Genomic DNA, 17519 nt, shown 5'->3' with positions numbered 1-17519 from the left:
TTATAGGAGCACCCCTCACACAACTACAGGGACAGCTCCGGCAGAGTTACTAATGGGGAGAAGACTCTGCACCAGGTTAAATCTGATCTTCCCACTCCTGGGAGGAGGGTGAAATGGCATCAGGAATGCCAATGCTGGACACAAGACTCCTCTAAGTAAGAGAGACAGTTTGCTTCAGGGGACGAACTTTGATGCTGAAACCACGGGAAGGACCCTGTGCGGGTAAGAGGCATGGATGACACGAGGTTATGTCCTGAGATGTACAAAGTTCAGGGAGGAGAAACAAGCACATGGACTACATGAAAGCTCTGACCTTGCAAACATGCCCATAAAACATCCAGCAAAAAGATCAGAATCCATGGGTTCTCCCCCTCCCCCTCCTGTGAAAGAAACCTCTGAGGAGAAGATGGACATGATAAATGTTGTAGCCTCGACAGCATTAATGATGGAAGAAAATGAACAATTTCAGCCAAGACACTCTGGGTACAAGAGGCAAGCTTTGGACCGATACTCACTGACAAGGTCTGAGGCAGAGTTGGTGGAACCAGACCTGGTGTGAAAATGTGGAGAAGCATCTGGAAAAAGAATGGACCTACATCCCAGGACTTAGAGCAGGAGGAATGTAGTGATTGGAACGATGTCAGCCAGATAGATATAATCATCCCAGATTGAGGTTTTTAATCTGGTCCAAACAGGGAGTCCTGGCTGAGAGATGTAAACAGGAGTGTCAGAGGTTCTGCTTACTCTAGGAGCCAGCTCTGAACTAGCTGAACCAAGTGCTATGCACATGTAAATAAAGGGTGACTTGGTGACGGGATACTGGCCTCTGTGGAGTTATTTCCCTGCTGGTGGCCAGAAGCGAAAACATAAAACAAGGGGATTAAGTCTCCAGATGAGGAGCCAGTCATTTAGGACTTAGATGAGGCAAAATTATTTCATTCAAAGGATTGAGCATCTATCAAGCTCTCTATCTCAGAGGATTGTAGGTGTTTCACTGTTATATATGTGTAACCAACAGTGCTATCAAACAGCGCTTACTCAGTAATAACCTGCTCAGTGATACCCAGTTTGGGTTCTACCAGGGCCACTCAGCTCCTGACCTCATTAAAGCTTGGTTCAAACATAGACAAAAGAGCTGAATTCCAGAGGTGAGGTGAGAGTGATAGCTCTTGACATCAAGACTGCATTCGACCAAGTGAAGCATCAAGGAGCCCTAGTAAAACTCAAATCAATAGGTAGCGGGAGCAAGCTTGCTGGTAGTTAGAGTCAAACCTGTCAAATAGGAAGATGGTTGTAGTTGACGGAGGTCAGTCATTTCAGTTCCAGGACATCTGTGCAGGAGGTTCTCAGGGTCATGTCCTAGGCTCAACCATCTTCAACTGCTTCATTAATGACCTTCCCATAATATAAGATCAAAAGTGGGGATGTTTGCTGATGGATGCACAATGTTCAGCACCATTCACAACTCCTCAGATACTGAAGTTGTCCATGTTTCAATGCAGGCTGGGGCTGACAAGTAGCAAGTAACATTCGTGTCACACAAATACCATCATGAAGAAGGGACAATCTAACCACTGCCCCTTGATATTTAACAATGTTACTATCACTGAATCCCCCCACTACCAACATCCAGGGGGTTATCATTGACCAGAAACTCAATTGGACTCACCACACAAACACACCTACAAGAGCCAGTTAGAAAATAGGAATACTGCAGCGAGTAACTCACCCCGATTCCTCAAAGCCTGCCAACCATCTACAAGACACAAGTCAGGTGTGTGTTGGAATACTCTCCACTTGCTTGATGAATGTAGCCTCAACATAACCTCAAGAAGTTTGACATCATCCAGGATAAAGCAGCCCACTCGATTGTCACTACATCCGCAAGCATCCACTCCCTCCAACATTGACACTCAGAGTGTACTATCTACAAGATGCACTGCAGAAATTCACTGAAGGTCCTCAGATAGCACCTTCCAATCCCACGACCACTTTCATCTAGAAGAACAAGGACATCAGATATATGGGAAGACCATCATCTTCAAGTTCCCCTCCAAGTCACTCACCATCCTGACGCGGAAATAATTCCCTCCATAATGGCATTGTGGATCAACCCACAGAAGGTGGATTGCAGTCATTCAGGAAGGCAGTTCATCATCATCTTCTCAAGGACAACGTGGTACAGACAATAAATGTTGGCCAGCCAGTGACACCCACATCCCACAGGAAAAAAATTAAAAATATATTAAAGGCTGGACTAGACTGATTTAGGGAATCAGGGGATATGTAGAGGAATTCAGAAATATGGAGTTAAAGTCCAAGATCAGCCATGATTTTATTAAACAGTGGAGCAGGCTCGATTGGCTTTATGGTCTACCCCTGCTCCTATTTCTAATGTTCACGTACATACCCTTATAAGGCACTTTTGTGTATGTCTCTTGTTTTAAACTATGCTGCGCTCAGGGTAACATTAGTTTCTGTTCTCATTTTTCGACAGCTAATGTTAGCAACTTTTAACTGGAAATATAAAGTGGGGTTTTTTATCTTTTTAAATTATTTCTAGAGTCTAAGATTAAGATGACTGAACAAATCAAATTCTTTGAAAATATTACCTTTGGAATTCCACTAATTTTTCCAGGAAAACTGCAGACTTGTGATCTGACCTATCATTTCTTCATGCTGCCTCATTCACCTTTTATCTCCATTCACAAACCTACTTCATTAATGCCCATCCCCCTACCACTGTAAGGTCAGAAGGGGAGATGTTTGTTTATGGTTGCACAATGTGCAGCGCAATTTGTGACTCGTCAGGTACTGAAACAATCTATTCCCATTTAAGCAAGACCTGGACAATGTTGAGGCTTAAGTAAATGGCAAGTAACATTCACACCAGCCAAGTGCCACCAAGGGCACATCTGCAAAGGAGAGAATCTATCTGTCCTTGTTATTCAATCATGTTTCTGTTGCTGCATCTCCCAGTATCAACTTCTTGGGGATTACTATGGACCACAAACTATGCTGCAAACACATAAATATTATAACTACAACAGCACTTTAGAAGCTACATATTGTGCAGTGAGTAATTCACCTCCCGACTCCCCAAAATCTATCCCACATCCCATTCCTGATGAAGGGCTTATGCCCGAAACGTCAATTCTCCTGCTGCTTGGATGCTGCTTGGCCTGCTGTACTTTTCCAGCACCACACTCTCGACTTTATCCTACATCTGCCAGTCACAGGCCAGGAGTGAGAGACTCCACTTGCTTGGCTGTGTGCAGTTCCAACATCACTCAAGAAGCCTGCCAAGCATTCAGGACAAAGCAGCTTGTTTGACTGGCACCCAATCCATCATCTTCAATGTTTCACTCCCTTCACCACCAACATGCGGGGAAGCAGTATGTACCATCTGTAACATGCAATACAGCAACTCTCCAATACTCTTTGACAGCATTTTCCAAATCCATGATCTCCACCAGCTAGGAGGACAAGGGTAGAAGATCTGGAAACTGCTACCTGTACATTCCTCTCCAAGCGACACACCATCCTGACCTGGAATTATATCTCCATTCTTTCACTTTGCTGGGTCAAAGCCATGGAACCTCCTCCCTAATAGTATTGTAGGTTTACTCAGGACAGACAGACAGCAGCAGTTCAAGAAGGCAGCTCACCATTAATAACGACAATTAGGGAATGGCATTAAATGTTGACTTAGCCCGCAATGCCACATTATGCAAAAGAATAATTAAAAATCAATCCACAAGAGATAGAAATGGCAGCTTAAAATGAGGGATGGGAAAGAAGAGAGTGCTGATTGACAAGTTCACTGCAATCCACAGTGACACTTCTAACCATGTTGAAAGCTGCTTAAAATGCCTTTTGAGAAGTCACGTCTTTCATGTCGATGCCATTAATTTAATCCTATTCATATATCCATCCAGTTACCTTTTAAATGCTGTAATTGTACCAGCCTCCACCACTTCCTCTGGCAGTTCATTCCATACACGCACCACCCTCTGCGTGAAACATTTGTCCCTTAGGTCCCTTTTAAATCTTTCCCCTCTCACCTTAAAATGATGCCCTACCCTGGGAAAAAGACATTACCTATTGACCCTATGCATGCCCCTCATGATTTTATAAATGTCTGGAAGGCCATACAATAAGGTTCCCCTCTGACGCTTCAGGAAAACAGCCTCAGCCTATTCAGCCTCTCTCTATAGTTCAAACCCTCTAAACACTGGCAACATCCTTGCAAATCTTTTCTGAACCCTTTCAAGTTTAATGACCTGTTTCCTATAGCAGGGAGACCAGAACTGAACACAATATTCCAAGTGGCTTGACCAATGTCTTGTGCAGCCGCAACATGACCTCCCAATTCCGATACTCAATGTACTGTCCAATAAAGGCAAGCATACTAAGCACCTTCTTCACCATCCTGCAACTCCACATTCAAGGAACTATGAACCCGCACTTCAAAGTCTCTTTGTTTAGCAACACACCCCAGGTCCTTACCATTAAGTGTATAAGTCCTGTCCTGATTTACCCCAGCAAAATGTAGCAGCTTACATTTATCCAGATGAAACTCTATTTGCCACTCCTCAGTCCATTGGCCCATTTGATTAAGGTCCCTTTGTACTCTGAAGTTACCTTCTTCACTGTCCATTTTGGTGTCATCTGCAAGGTTACTAACCGTACCTCCTATATTCACATCCAAGTCATTTATATAATTGACAAAAAACAGTGGACTCTGCACTAATCCTTGGGCACACCACTGGTCACAGGCTTCCAGTTCAGAAAGTAACCTTCCACAACCACCCTCTGTCTCCTGCCTTGGAGCCAATTTTGTATCAAATTGGCTCGTTCTCCCTGTATTCAATGTGAGTGCAATACTTGCAGAAATTTCGATGGACTTTCTCCTAAGAAATATTTACCCAAACCACAGTTCCCCTCATAATTGGGATTATTCCCACCTTGTGGCTTTACCAATCTTTCTGCTATAGCCCTCTGAATTTTACATTGTTTTCCATGTCATGCAACAAACCTGAAAGGCAGTCTGACTTTATGTTGAATTTTATAGCACCAAAATAGTCCATTTAGCCTGAATAGAGCAAGTGATAGATGCAGATATAGTTACAACATTTAAAAGAAATTTGGACAGGTCCATGAGTAGGAAAGGTTTAGATGGATACAGGCCAAAGTCAGACAAACGGGACTAGTTTAGTTTGGCAAACTTGGTCAGCATGGAAGATTTGGACCAAAGGGTCTGTTTATGTGCTGCATAATTCTATGAGTCTCTGCAAATAATTTCCCAATTGCTCCCTTATCCCTTAATGTGATGATATTAAATTGATGATCTTCAAGGGGAGGTAATGGCCTAGTGGTATTATTGCTGGACTGTTGACCCAGATAATATTGTGGGGATCTGGGTTCAAATCCTGCCTCGGGTAGGTGGTGAAATTTGAATTCAATAAATATTTGGAATTAAAAAGTCTAATGATGACTATGAATCGATTATCAATTGTTGGGGAAAAGCCCATCTGGTTCACTAATGTCCTTTAGGGAAGGAAATTACTGTCCTTACCCAATCTGAGCTACATGTGACTCCAGACCCCCAGCAGTGTGGTTGAGTTTAACTGCCCTCTGGGCAATTAGGGGTGAGCAATAAATGCTGCCTGGTTAGCTATGCCCTCATCCTGTGAATGAAGGTTTTTCTCAAATCCCCTCTGAATCTCCTGCCCTTTCTCCTAAAACTATAATACCTCAACTGTGGGGAACAGCCATTGCCTACTCACCCTCTCCAAAGCCCTCATAATCTTACACACCTCAGTGATGTCCCTTCTCAGCCATCTCTGCTCTAAAGAAAACACTCCAAGGTTATCTAATCTCTCCTTTAGCTCAATTGCTCTATCCCAGGCAACACCTAGGTGAACATTCTCTGTATCCCATCTAAAGCTATCATGTCCTCCTGTAATGAGCTGACCAGAACTGCACACAGTACTCCAGCTGTGGCCGAACCAACGTTCTGTACAACTCCAATATTGCCTCCTTGCTCTTATATTCTATGACACAACTAATAAAAGCAAGTGTCCCATGTGCCTTCTTAATAATCCTATTCATGTGCTCTGCCAACTTGACAGATCTGTGAATAATTATCCTAAGATCCCTGTGTTCCTCTAAGCTACCCAGTGATTTTGCCATCATTAAATGTTCCTTCATTTCGTTTCTTCTTCCAAAGTGCATCACCTTGAATTTAATCAGGGTTAAATATCTGCCACTCCTCTACCCATCTGACTAATCCATCCATATCTTTTTGTAACCTACAATCATGTTTTTCACTATTAACCACCCTATCAATCTTGGTGTTGTCTGCAAATTTGCTTAATACTCTGCCCACATTTTCATCTATATAATTTATGTATAAAACAAACAATAAGAGTTCCAGTACTGAGCATTGTGATAGAACACTGGACACTTGCCTGCAGTCACTCAAACAGCCATCTTCCAATACCTTTTGTGTCCTCATTACTAAGTTAGTTTCTAATCCATCTCATCAAGTTTCCCTGAATTCCATGTGCTTTAAACCTCTCAATCAGTCTCCCTCACTAATTAACCCATACTTTTCCAAGTGCACGTTAATTCTCTCCTTCAAATTTTCTCCAGCAGTTTCCCTACCACTGATGTAAGACTCATCAGTCTGTAATTTCCTGGTCCATCTCTACCACCTTTCTTGAAAAGTGGACCCACATTCCCCATTCATATTATGTGGGCAGCATTTGTTGCCTATCTCTAGTTGCCAGCGGGCAGTTAAGAATCAACCACATTGCTGTGAATCTTCAGCCATCCGAAACACATTTCTTTCAATTTTGCATTGAAATAACTGAAAATGAAAACTAGGAGAAATGCACAAGTGCCATTCATTGTTGTCTCAAGCTAATGTGACCCCAATATTCCAACTGCATTTTGACCAATGATTTTCACGCTTTATCTCTGAAAGAGCTGATGAGACAAGCTTGAGTGAAATATTTGAAGTTTCTGTATTGACATTTATCGCAGAAAAGGCAGAAATCTCCTCTTGACAAACCCAGTCCATACTAACTGCATTATAATTTGGACAGAGGGGCTTATAGACACGTTAAGTGAAATACCTAATGGAAACTATGTCCAGTTTTGTGACACTCACTTATATAATATACTGTTTCTCCCGTACTGAGGGTTCAGATAATGCATTTGGATGCATTTGGATTTTTGTCAAGCATGGAGTCAGAAAGAATGATCACTTACAGTGCATAATTGCTTGAACTTCATATACAGGTGACAGCACTAATGCTCCCTGAAAATGCCTTGGCATGCAGGCATCCTTCGTGTCAGCAAGCCTCACTCTTCTTTTTGTCAGAAGTTTTGATTCGATAATGTCCTTAATAGTATACACCTTGTTGTCTTCACATTCATAAAACTCCCCTTTCAAAGCAAAGGGTAATGTAACATGGACCTGCTCAGAATCACCATCCACAATACAATTTATATATTCCTGTCCCTCACAAAACTCAGTTGATGTGATTGTTATGGGGTCTCCCTTTCCAATGACAAAATCATTTGTGATGATATTTCTAAGGGACTGAAAGGTGATCAATTCTGCATTCTGATTTTCAGTTTCTAATGATTTAATGATTTCCTCGACTGATGTGTAAGGGTATCCATCGGGAAGAAGTTTGAAGTGTCCTGTGAAGAAATAAAAAAGAAGTCAAGAAGTTCATGTGGTACAGGAAAAGCACACAGCTAGAAATATATATCAGCCAAGATCAGATAAAATGTGTACATACCAAAAATACAAACTCTTATATTTTCAGAAGCTTAATTGCCAAATAGAAATGATCATTACAAAAACACAAGATTTGATGAGAAGTTGGTGTTCTTCTGTGAATTTGATTCATTCTCTTTTATGATTTCATTGGCCTTAAACTCCTTTGTCCTTCAGACATTCAGGTCATGGAAATGATCAATAATTAGCCTACTTACCTCTGTCTGCACCTCAAAACCCCCACCATAGTGATGTCTCCACAGTATCCTAAATAACCTCCTTGAAACTCTGCATTTGAACTGGGGGAATGAGTGTGGTCCAATACAGAGATTTCAAATGCATGGATCTCTGTGAGGATAAATCACTTGGCTAACCAGGACCTGCCCTTTGACTGGAATCAGATGATACCCTTGACTAACTGTGGTCCCTGATTAGCCAGAACTTCCCTTAATCCCACTAAGAACGTTGACTTTGATTTTCAGACATGGCCATTTGGTTGTCATGCATGCAATGCATTCTTGCAATGTAAGCAGCTAGCACATAAGTGTAAGTGTGACATTGATATACCGTGGTGCTATACAGGAAAATGTCCACCCCCTTGACAGTTTAGTGCTCTGAACTGTGACAAGCTTTCTGCCTTTCCTGCTAAAACCAAATGCAAGGGCCAGAGACTGGCAGCCCCAAAGTAAATATAAAGTAAGTGAATACTAAGAAACAAAGCTAAAAGTGATAAAATGATGCTTTGCATGTAGGTCCCTCTGCATAAATTGAGCTAGCAGAAGCAGGCCAGTTGTAGGTGTTTGTCAGCTCCAAAGGGACGCCGTGAAAGACTGAAGTGATGTGTGAATTAGTTTAAGAGCAGGCATGGTGACATAATGAGACTGGTGATGCTTGGACAAAGGGTGGAAGAGGATGGTGTATGTGGACCATGGAGTGATGTTGTAATGAAGTCAGAATTATCTGAGAAACAAATGGTAAGCTGCTCCTGCAGCCAGGTTACTGCTGTGATTGACATATCAGGAATTGGGAAGGAGAGGAGAATTGGACTATTATTTAAATGGTGACATATTCATACAATCCCTACAGTGTAGGAGCAGGTCATTTGGCCCATTGAGTCCATACCAACCGTTCAAAGAGCATCCCTCCCAGACCCAACCCATAACCCTGCATTTCTCAGGGTAATCTACTTAGCCTGCACAATCCTGGACACTATTGGCAATTTAGCATGGCCAATCCACCTAACCTGTACCTCTTTGAACTGTAGGAAGAAACCAGAGCACCTGGAGGAAACCCACGCATACACAGGGAGAACTTGCACACTCCACACAGACAGTCACCCAAGACTGGAATCAAACCGAGGTCCCTAGTGCTGTGAGGCAGCAATGCTAGTCAATGAGCTTAGCCACCTTGCCATGAGGAAGAGGTGAATTGGAAGCTGCATAGAAATGAGGCATTCATGCGTTGAACTTCGATTGTTGCCATTTTTTAGCAAGATTCTGAAATCACCATTCAAACCTTATTGGAAATTTGAAATTGTTTTACTTGGCATTAAGTTTCTTCTTTTTAAATTTTCACCACATTTCCCTCCATTTCCCTCCATTTCTTGTTATTTCCCATGCCACTCAAGGGAATGGAAAATTTTACCAATGGAATATCAAGAACTGCAAGTCCTCTAAGCTACATACCAATCTCACACACAACCATATCTTTGTTTTTTCAGTGTCGCTGGGCCAAAATCCTTGAAGTTCCCATCTAACAGCATTGAGAGTCTGCCTATACTACATGGACTGCACTGGTTCAAGAAGGCAGTACTTCACCACCTTCTCCAGGGCAACTAGGGATGGACAATAAATTATGTCCTACCTTGCAAACTTTACAAGTCTAAATGAATAAAGTATGCAGCTTCCAGTTGTATCATTGGATAATGAGCAGGAGTGGGAATCTTAGCCTCTCATGTTGGACTGCTGAGATAATTTGGAAGAGGGCAACGGTGTCCTAGCTGTGAACTGAGAATGGAGCACAAACTGCCTCCTCTGGTCTGTATTGTTTCACTATTGTTCCTTTAAGAGGCTCCTTAAAATTCAGCTCTTTGGTCACTTTTCCTATGATCCTTTATTGACACAACATAACTTTATGTGCTTTAATGCTTCTCTGAGGAACTACGTGCATTTTTATTCTCATTCACAGGATGTGGGCATCACTGGCAAGGTCAGCATTTATTCGCCATCCCCAGATCCCCTTGAGAAGGTGGGGGTATGTATCACCTTGAAATGCAGCATTGAAGGTATTCCCACAGTGTGCAGGGATCATCCATGCAGCACTGAAGGAAGGACAGCATATTCCCAGCCAGGATGGGGTGTGATTTGGATTGGCACTTGAACATGAGGGTCTTTCCATTTTGGAAACTTGTTGGTTGGTGTTTGCTGATCTTTAAACTCTGTGTTCACTGTTAGTAATCATGCCATTCATAACAGCAATGGAGGCTGAAGCTTGACCAGCCTGGGGATGAGCTAGAGCTATATGACCTCTGCAGGATATACCACAGCCTTCTCCACTTTGTTGTTAAGATGAACTTTGTGTAATTTTCTTTAACTTAGAAGAATTATAAATATAATTGAGGTTGTGTTTTGAATCTAGTTCCTAATGGAAGTAACATTGCAGCATCCATGATTTGCATTATCTGAAAGTGATAATACATTTTCTGCATTTAGAGGGGCTGAAGGATAGTTGATGTTCAAAATGCTACACAAGTGAACCAAAGAATCAGAAAAGAGCTGTTGAGTCTAACCAGACTCTTGTTTCCATGCATCCCTCCATAGTTGTGGTCTTCAACTATTGATCCAATTCCATTTAAATGTGTTTAACTCTGCCTCATTAGCAATTGTTGTTAAAGCATTCTGTGTTCCAATAAGATGCAGTCTGAAAAATGATCTTTTGCGTTTTGTGTTTTGAGTGATGGCCTGGTGATGATGCTTTCTAAAACATGATTCAGGATGTTTCTGTCTTTTCCATGTCATTCTCTCAAGCCAACACAGGAAGAATTAATTATTTGCAACATTTGTAAAATTCAACCCTAAGACAGTCTAGTCTAAAATTTGTACAAATGATAACACACTAATATTGAAAATTCATGAGCATGAATCAAAGTTATTGAATAGTGATAGTGACAGTATAATGAGATGGAACAGCATGGTGTTCTTTTAATAAAGGTCACAGTACCTAAATAGTCTAATGATATATCACATTTACATTCATTGTCCGTATTTTCATAGATATCCTTCTGGAGCTCGACTTGTATTATTTTAATGAGAGTGGATGGAGCTTTCACTGAATCCAAAGGCAGATCTCCAGAGGTGGTCACTGTTCAAAAAGTGATGTGCACCAAGAAAATTGGCTGCTTGGGAGATACTTTTATAAACTGAGTGAGTAGTATCAAGAGAGAGTTAGACTGAAATGTCCTGACATTTTTTGTTTATAGTTTGTTAGAAAAAGAGAGAGAGGGAGAGAGGGAAAATTTGATTTGGTCAGTGCTGGGTTAAGTTGTATAATTGGTTCCGAGATTATTGTCTGTTGTTGATAAGGTTCATCCAGCTCCATGGAATGCTCCTCCTGCAATGTGTGAAAAATGATGGGCACTTCTTATCTCCATGGTGATCATGAGGGAGAACTAGGCACTTGGATACAGAACTGGATCAAAGGTAGAAGACAGAGGGTGGTGGTGGAGGGTTGTTTTTCAGACTGGAGGCCTGTGACAAGTGGAGTGCCACAAGGTTCGGTGCTGGGCCCTCTACTTTTTGTCATTTACATAAATGATTTGGATGAGAGCATAAGAGGTGCAGTTAGTAAGTTTGCAGATAACACCAACATTGGAGGTGCAGTGGACAGCAAAGAGGGTTACCTCAGATTACAACAGGATCGGGACCAGATGGGCCAATGGGCTGAGAGGTGGCAGATGGAGTTTAATTCAGATAAATGCGAGGTACTGCAATTTGGGAAAGCAAATCTTAGCAGGACTTATACACTTAATGGTAAGGTCCTAGAGAGTGTTGCTGAACAAAGAGACCTTGGAGTGCAGGTTCATAGCTCCTTGAAAGTGGAGTCGCAGGTAGATAGGATAGTGAAGAAGGTATGCTTTCCTTTATTGGTCAGAGTATTGAGTACAGGAGTTGGGAGGTCATGTTGCGGCTGTACAGGACATTGGTTAGGCCACTGTTGGAATATTGCGTGCAATTCTGGTCTTCTTCCTATTGGAAAGATGTTGTGAAACTTGAAAGGGTTCAGAAAAGATTTACAAGGTTGTTGCCAGGGTTGGAGGATCTGAGCTACAGGGAGAGGCTGTACACGCTGAGGCTGTTTTCCCTGGAGCGTCGTATGCTGAGAGGTGACCTTATAGAGGTTTACAAAATTATGAGGGGCATGGTTAGGATAAATAGACAAAGTCTTTTCCCTGGGGTCGGGGAGTCCAGAACTAGAGGGCATAGGTTTAGGGTGAGAAGGTAAAGATATAAAAGAGACGTAAGGGGCAACGTTTTCACGCAGAGGGTGGTACGTGTATGGAATGAGCTGCCAGAGGATGTGGTGGAGGCTGGTACAATTGCAACATTTAAGAGGCATTTGGATGGGTATATGAATAGGAAGGGTTTGGAGGGATATGGGCCGGGTGCTGGCAGATGGGACTAAATTAGGTTGCGATATCTGGTCAGCATGGACGGGTTGGACCGAAGGGTCTGTTTCCATGCTGAACATCTCTATGACTCTATGTACGCAGGAAGTGTATTGAGTTCCTGATTAGCCACATGGAACTGGAACTGTAAATGAACTCACTATGGAGCGTCCATGGTGATGAGGACATCATGAATAGCACATTAAGCATAGCAGAAAAATGTTATGGCCACTCATAAGCATGGGCAGACAGTGCAGGGGTCCCTGTGGGCATTCCCCTCCTAAACAGATGTACCGTTTTGGATACTATCAGGGGATGGTCTCTCAGGGGAATGCAGCTACAGTCAAATTTATGGCACTAGTTGTCTCTACTGTACGGCAGGAGAGGAAAAAGACTGGAAGAGTGCCTGGGTACTTGATTGGAGGAGAAACTGTCAGGCAATTCTGTGGTAGCAAACAAGACTCTCAATTGGTATGTTGCCCCCCTGGTGCCAGAGTTGGGGATGTCTCAGAGTGACTGCTGGGCATTCTGATGGAGGAGAGTGAACAGTCAGGAGTTGTGGTACATCTCAGTACCAATGATTTAGGTAGAAAAAACAAAATGAGGTGCTGCAATGGAAATTTAGCAAGTTAGTAGTAGATTAAAAAGAAAGACAAAAAAGATTATTATCTCTGGATTACTTACAGTGCCAAGTCCGACTGAGTTAAAAATGACACAGCACCAGGTTATAGTCCAACAGGTTTATTTGGAAGCACTAGCTTTCGGAGCACTGCTCCTTCATCAGGTGATTGTGGAGAATAAGATTGTAAGACACAGAGGCAATGGATGAATGGTCACTGCAGAACAATCAACAGACAGGCGTGTTCCCTCCAAGTCTGAGAACACTTCAGCGGTCTGGGACATTCAACCTTGGACCTTCGGGTGACCGTCCTCCAAGGCGAATAATGAAAAGTGGCAGAGCAGAGGCTGATAGCCAAGTTCGGTAGCTATGGGGATGGCCTCAACCGGGATCTTGGGTTCACGTCACGATGCAGGTGACCCCATTGCACTATCCACACAGACAGGCAGACAAACAGATGGACACGGACACACACACACACATTTGTTGGGTGAATTTGCACTTTCAGAATTACATTTTACTTTGTTCAAAAATTGCATGAATCCATGTAAAATCCATTTTTTAGATTAGAATCAGTCTGACCATGTGGCACAGACAGCCTCACAGGGAGTTAACATCTTCAATACCTTATCTGGGCTGACATGAAACCAATTGTTAAAGTTCACTTGAGAATGTAACTTTTAAAAAAGGTTTTGTGATTTACATATGAACGAACTGAAACCAACGTGGTCATCCTAAATAATGAGAGACTTAACAAACAGTCCCGGTCTTTTTCAATATATAATTTCAGTTATATCACACTGTAAATCTTCGCTATAAATTCTGTGTCTTACAGTCTTATTCTCCACATATACCTGATGAACGGGCAGTGCTCCGAAAGCTAGTGCTCCCAAATCAACCTGTCGGACTATAACCTAGTTTTGTGTGATTTTTAACTTTGTACACCCAGTCCAACACCGGCATCTCCAAATCAAATCCTAGTTAGTATGGGAATAGGACAATAAGTGAGATGGACATGTTGCTTAAGGGATGATGTAGGAGGGAGGACTTTAGACTTTTGGATCATTGGGACATCTTCTGGGGTAGATGAGAGTTTTACAAGCTGCACAGGTTTTAATTGAACTGGAATTGGTCCAATTTTCTTGCTGGGAGTTTTGCTGGTGCTGTTAGGAAGGTTTAAAACTAATTTGACAGGGTGATGGGACACAGAGTCGGGAGAAATGTGAAATCATACAAAAAAGAAATACTTCGGATGGCAGAGAAGACATGGGCAGAATAAGGCAAATGGGAGGTCCAGAAAGCTAAATTGTATCTATTATAATGCAAGGAGCTTGATTGGTAAGGCAGATGAACTGAGAGCATTTATCAGCACTTGGGATTATGGTATTATTGTAATCACTGACACATGGTTGAAGGAAGGACAGGGCTGGTAGCTCAACATTCCAGTGTATAAAGTTAAAAATCACACAACACCAGGTTATAGTCCAACAGGTTTAATTGGAAGCACACTAGCTTTCGGAGCGACGCTCCTTCATCAGGTGATTGTGGAGGGCTCGATCATAACACAGAATTTATAGCAAAAATTTGCAGTGTGATGTAACTGAAATTATACATTGAAGAATTGATTGTCTGTTAAGCCTTACGGCATCTCCGAATCATTCCAGTGTATAGAAGTCTCAGGCATGATGGAGGAGGGGGATATAAGAGAAATGGGGCCATGTAGTAATGAGGGAAGTGTCCTAGAAGGTTTTCCTAAGGCCATCTGAGTAGTACTTAGAGGGGTGATTACTTTGCTGCGATTATACTACAGGCCTTGGAGGTACTGAGGACTACAGATGCTGGAAAGTCAGTGTTGATAAAATGTGGAGCTGCAAAAAGCACAGCAGATCAAGCAGCATCAGATGAGTAAGAGAGTCAATGTTTGGGCAGGACCGGAGCACAAATTGCCTCCTTTTATCTGTATAATTTAGCCGTGCATCATCTATTGTGTTCATGCACTTAGATTGTGAGCAAGATGTACCCTGTGGTTTTAATCTAAAAGTTGGATTCACTGACTGCACATTCATACCAGAGATCCTGACATAAACATAGGAGAACAGGAATGGAATTAGCATCAACCCCTCTGTTTTCTCATTCAGTGAGATCATGGCTGATCTATATCCTCACTCCATTCCATCACTTGTCTCCACATATCTTCACTATCTTGGCAAGTAAAAAACTATCAATCTCAGAGCTAGAATTATTAATTGGCAACACAACTTCTGTAAGAGAGTGCCACATTTTTACAACTGTTTGTCTGAAGAAACATTTTCTCTCCTGAATGACATGGTTCCAATTTTAAGATGGCATTCCCTTACCCTTGTCTCCCCTAGCAACAGATGAAGTTTCTCTCTACTGGCTGTGTCAATAGCTACATCAGATCATCCCTTAATCTGCCAACATAATCTAAATAATTTGATATTGGGAAGAAATAGATAGATTTGTGTTTATCGGTGAATAAAATGAAAAATAGAAAAGTGAAAACATATTTTAAAACTGTAAAGAATATGTAGCATAAAATCAGTAGAGCAGGTGAGAAATATGGGATAATCACTCATAAATCAAAAAGCAAGGAATTCAAGTGAAATTCTCAATATTGTAAAATCATTTGAATGAAGTATTTCCATACATGGCCATTGTTGACTGTAACAGTGCTCCTCATCAAATGTATCAAGGGTGCAATTTCCTTAATACTGCCAGTCCTTATCTGACTACCAGTTCTTAACCTGATGTCAACAAGTGGACTGAAGCTAACACTCAAGACAGAGATCAGGAATAATTCAAAGGCTGGGTCACTTCTCTCCTGTAAAGAGAAGGATGAGGGTGACATAATACATGTATTTAAACCTCTGAAACGTTTTGACAAACTAGATGCAGATAAATTTTATCACTTGTGAGGAAATAAAATTAGATATGAGATAGTCCATATGAGATTATTACCAAGAAATCAAATGGAGAATCAGATGAAATCAATTCATTCAGAGAGTGATGAAAATGTGAAACTTGTTAGAACTGAGAGTGGGGGATCCAAGATGGTGGCGACCCAGCAAGACTGAGTCTATAGTGCTCCTCCCAAGACTTGGGTACAGTGGGTCACCCACCCCCCACCACGCTCACCAAATCATTTATAATAGTTGTGTAATTTAATTAGTTGTGTAATATTACATTTAAACAATTTAATCCTAAGTAAAAATGACTAAAGGGAAGGGAGCCCGCAGCTCTCAGCAGGCAGGAACCCCTCCCCCACCCTCTCCAGCTGCAGCAGAGGCGTCCACAGCCGCCCCGGGGGACTTACCAACAGTAACAAGCCTTGCAGAAATGATCTCCAAACTGGATTCGAAGATTGATGCCTTTATTGCAGAATCCAGAAATCGTTGGTACTCGCTCTCGGCCGCGCTGCAAAAGCACGACCGAGAAATCCAAGAAATTGAATGCCGAGTCGGAGGGGCGGAGTTAAAGGCCGCGACCTCCGAAAATACCGCTCAATCGGCCGTGGATCAGGTCCGGACTCTCGAGCAGGGAGTCCGGACCTTTGAAAATCATATTGACGACCTCGATAATCGAGGTCGTCAAAAAAATATTCGTTTGCTGGGCCTTCCCGAACGGGAAGAGGAAGGCCAGCTTACAGCATTCCTGGAGCAGTGGCTGCCACAGCTTTTAAATCTGCAAGCTGGATCAGGCCAGGTAAGGGTGGAATGGGCCTACCGGGTCGCCATACGCGGGCCCGGCTCGAACCAGCGCCCACGCCCGGTCCTGTTCCGGCTGCAGAGCTACAAGGAGAGGCAGATACTCCTAGAAGCCTCTAGAAATCTCGGAAAAGACCCCCAAGCTATGATCTATAAAGGATCCAAGATCATGCTATTTCAGGGCTTGTCCCTGGCTCTGGTTTGAAAGAGGAAGGCATTCGATGAGGCGAAGAAGCATTTAAGGGACTTAAATATTCAGTACTCCTTACGCTACCCAGCGACGTTACGCTTTAACCATGAAGGATCTGTATATAACTTTGGATCACCAGAAAAGGCTAAGGAATTCTTGGACTCTCTTAGATAAACTGTAAGACATAATGGATGTTGGTCTGCCTTTACCCCCTGCTTTGGTTTATATCCCCCCCTTTTTTTTTTCTCTTACCTTACTGTTTAATATTATCATGGGGGGTGGGGAGAGGGATTTGATTTCCCCCCCGGGGTTGTTTTCTGTTATTATTTTATGTATATATGAGGGATGTATGTGTATGTGTGTGTGTATATATATATAAAAGCTGGGGGGTTTGGTTAATGTTGGTGGGGGGAGGTGGTTACCTTATTCAATTTTACCTCTGTCTCTAGGAGCGGGGTTGTTTTCCCCTTGTTATTTTGTATTATTATATTTAATTATTATTCGTTGAGGTGGTAATTTTATAGTTA

General features: G+C 42.2%; 1 protein-coding gene across 1 annotated transcript in view; it reads right to left on the bottom strand.

Annotated features, from left to right (window-relative positions):
- The window catches only part of LOC122563520 (protein THEMIS-like), a 72752-nt gene that overhangs the window by 32211 nt on the left and 23022 nt on the right, over positions 1–17519 (bottom strand). The window contains exon 3 of the mRNA XM_087976737.1: positions 7279–7716. Within this exon, the coding sequence (XP_087832863.1) occupies positions 7279–7716 (438 nt within the window). The remainder of the gene's footprint in view (positions 1–7278; positions 7717–17519) is intronic.

This window comes from Chiloscyllium plagiosum, unplaced genomic scaffold (genome assembly GCF_037043375.1).
Source record: "Chiloscyllium plagiosum isolate Xiang-an unplaced genomic scaffold, Cpla_swu_hap1 HiC_scaffold_30, whole genome shotgun sequence".
Lineage (NCBI taxonomy): Eukaryota > Metazoa > Chordata > Chondrichthyes > Orectolobiformes > Hemiscylliidae > Chiloscyllium > Chiloscyllium plagiosum.
This window is presented reverse-complemented; position numbering and strand designations above follow the sequence as displayed.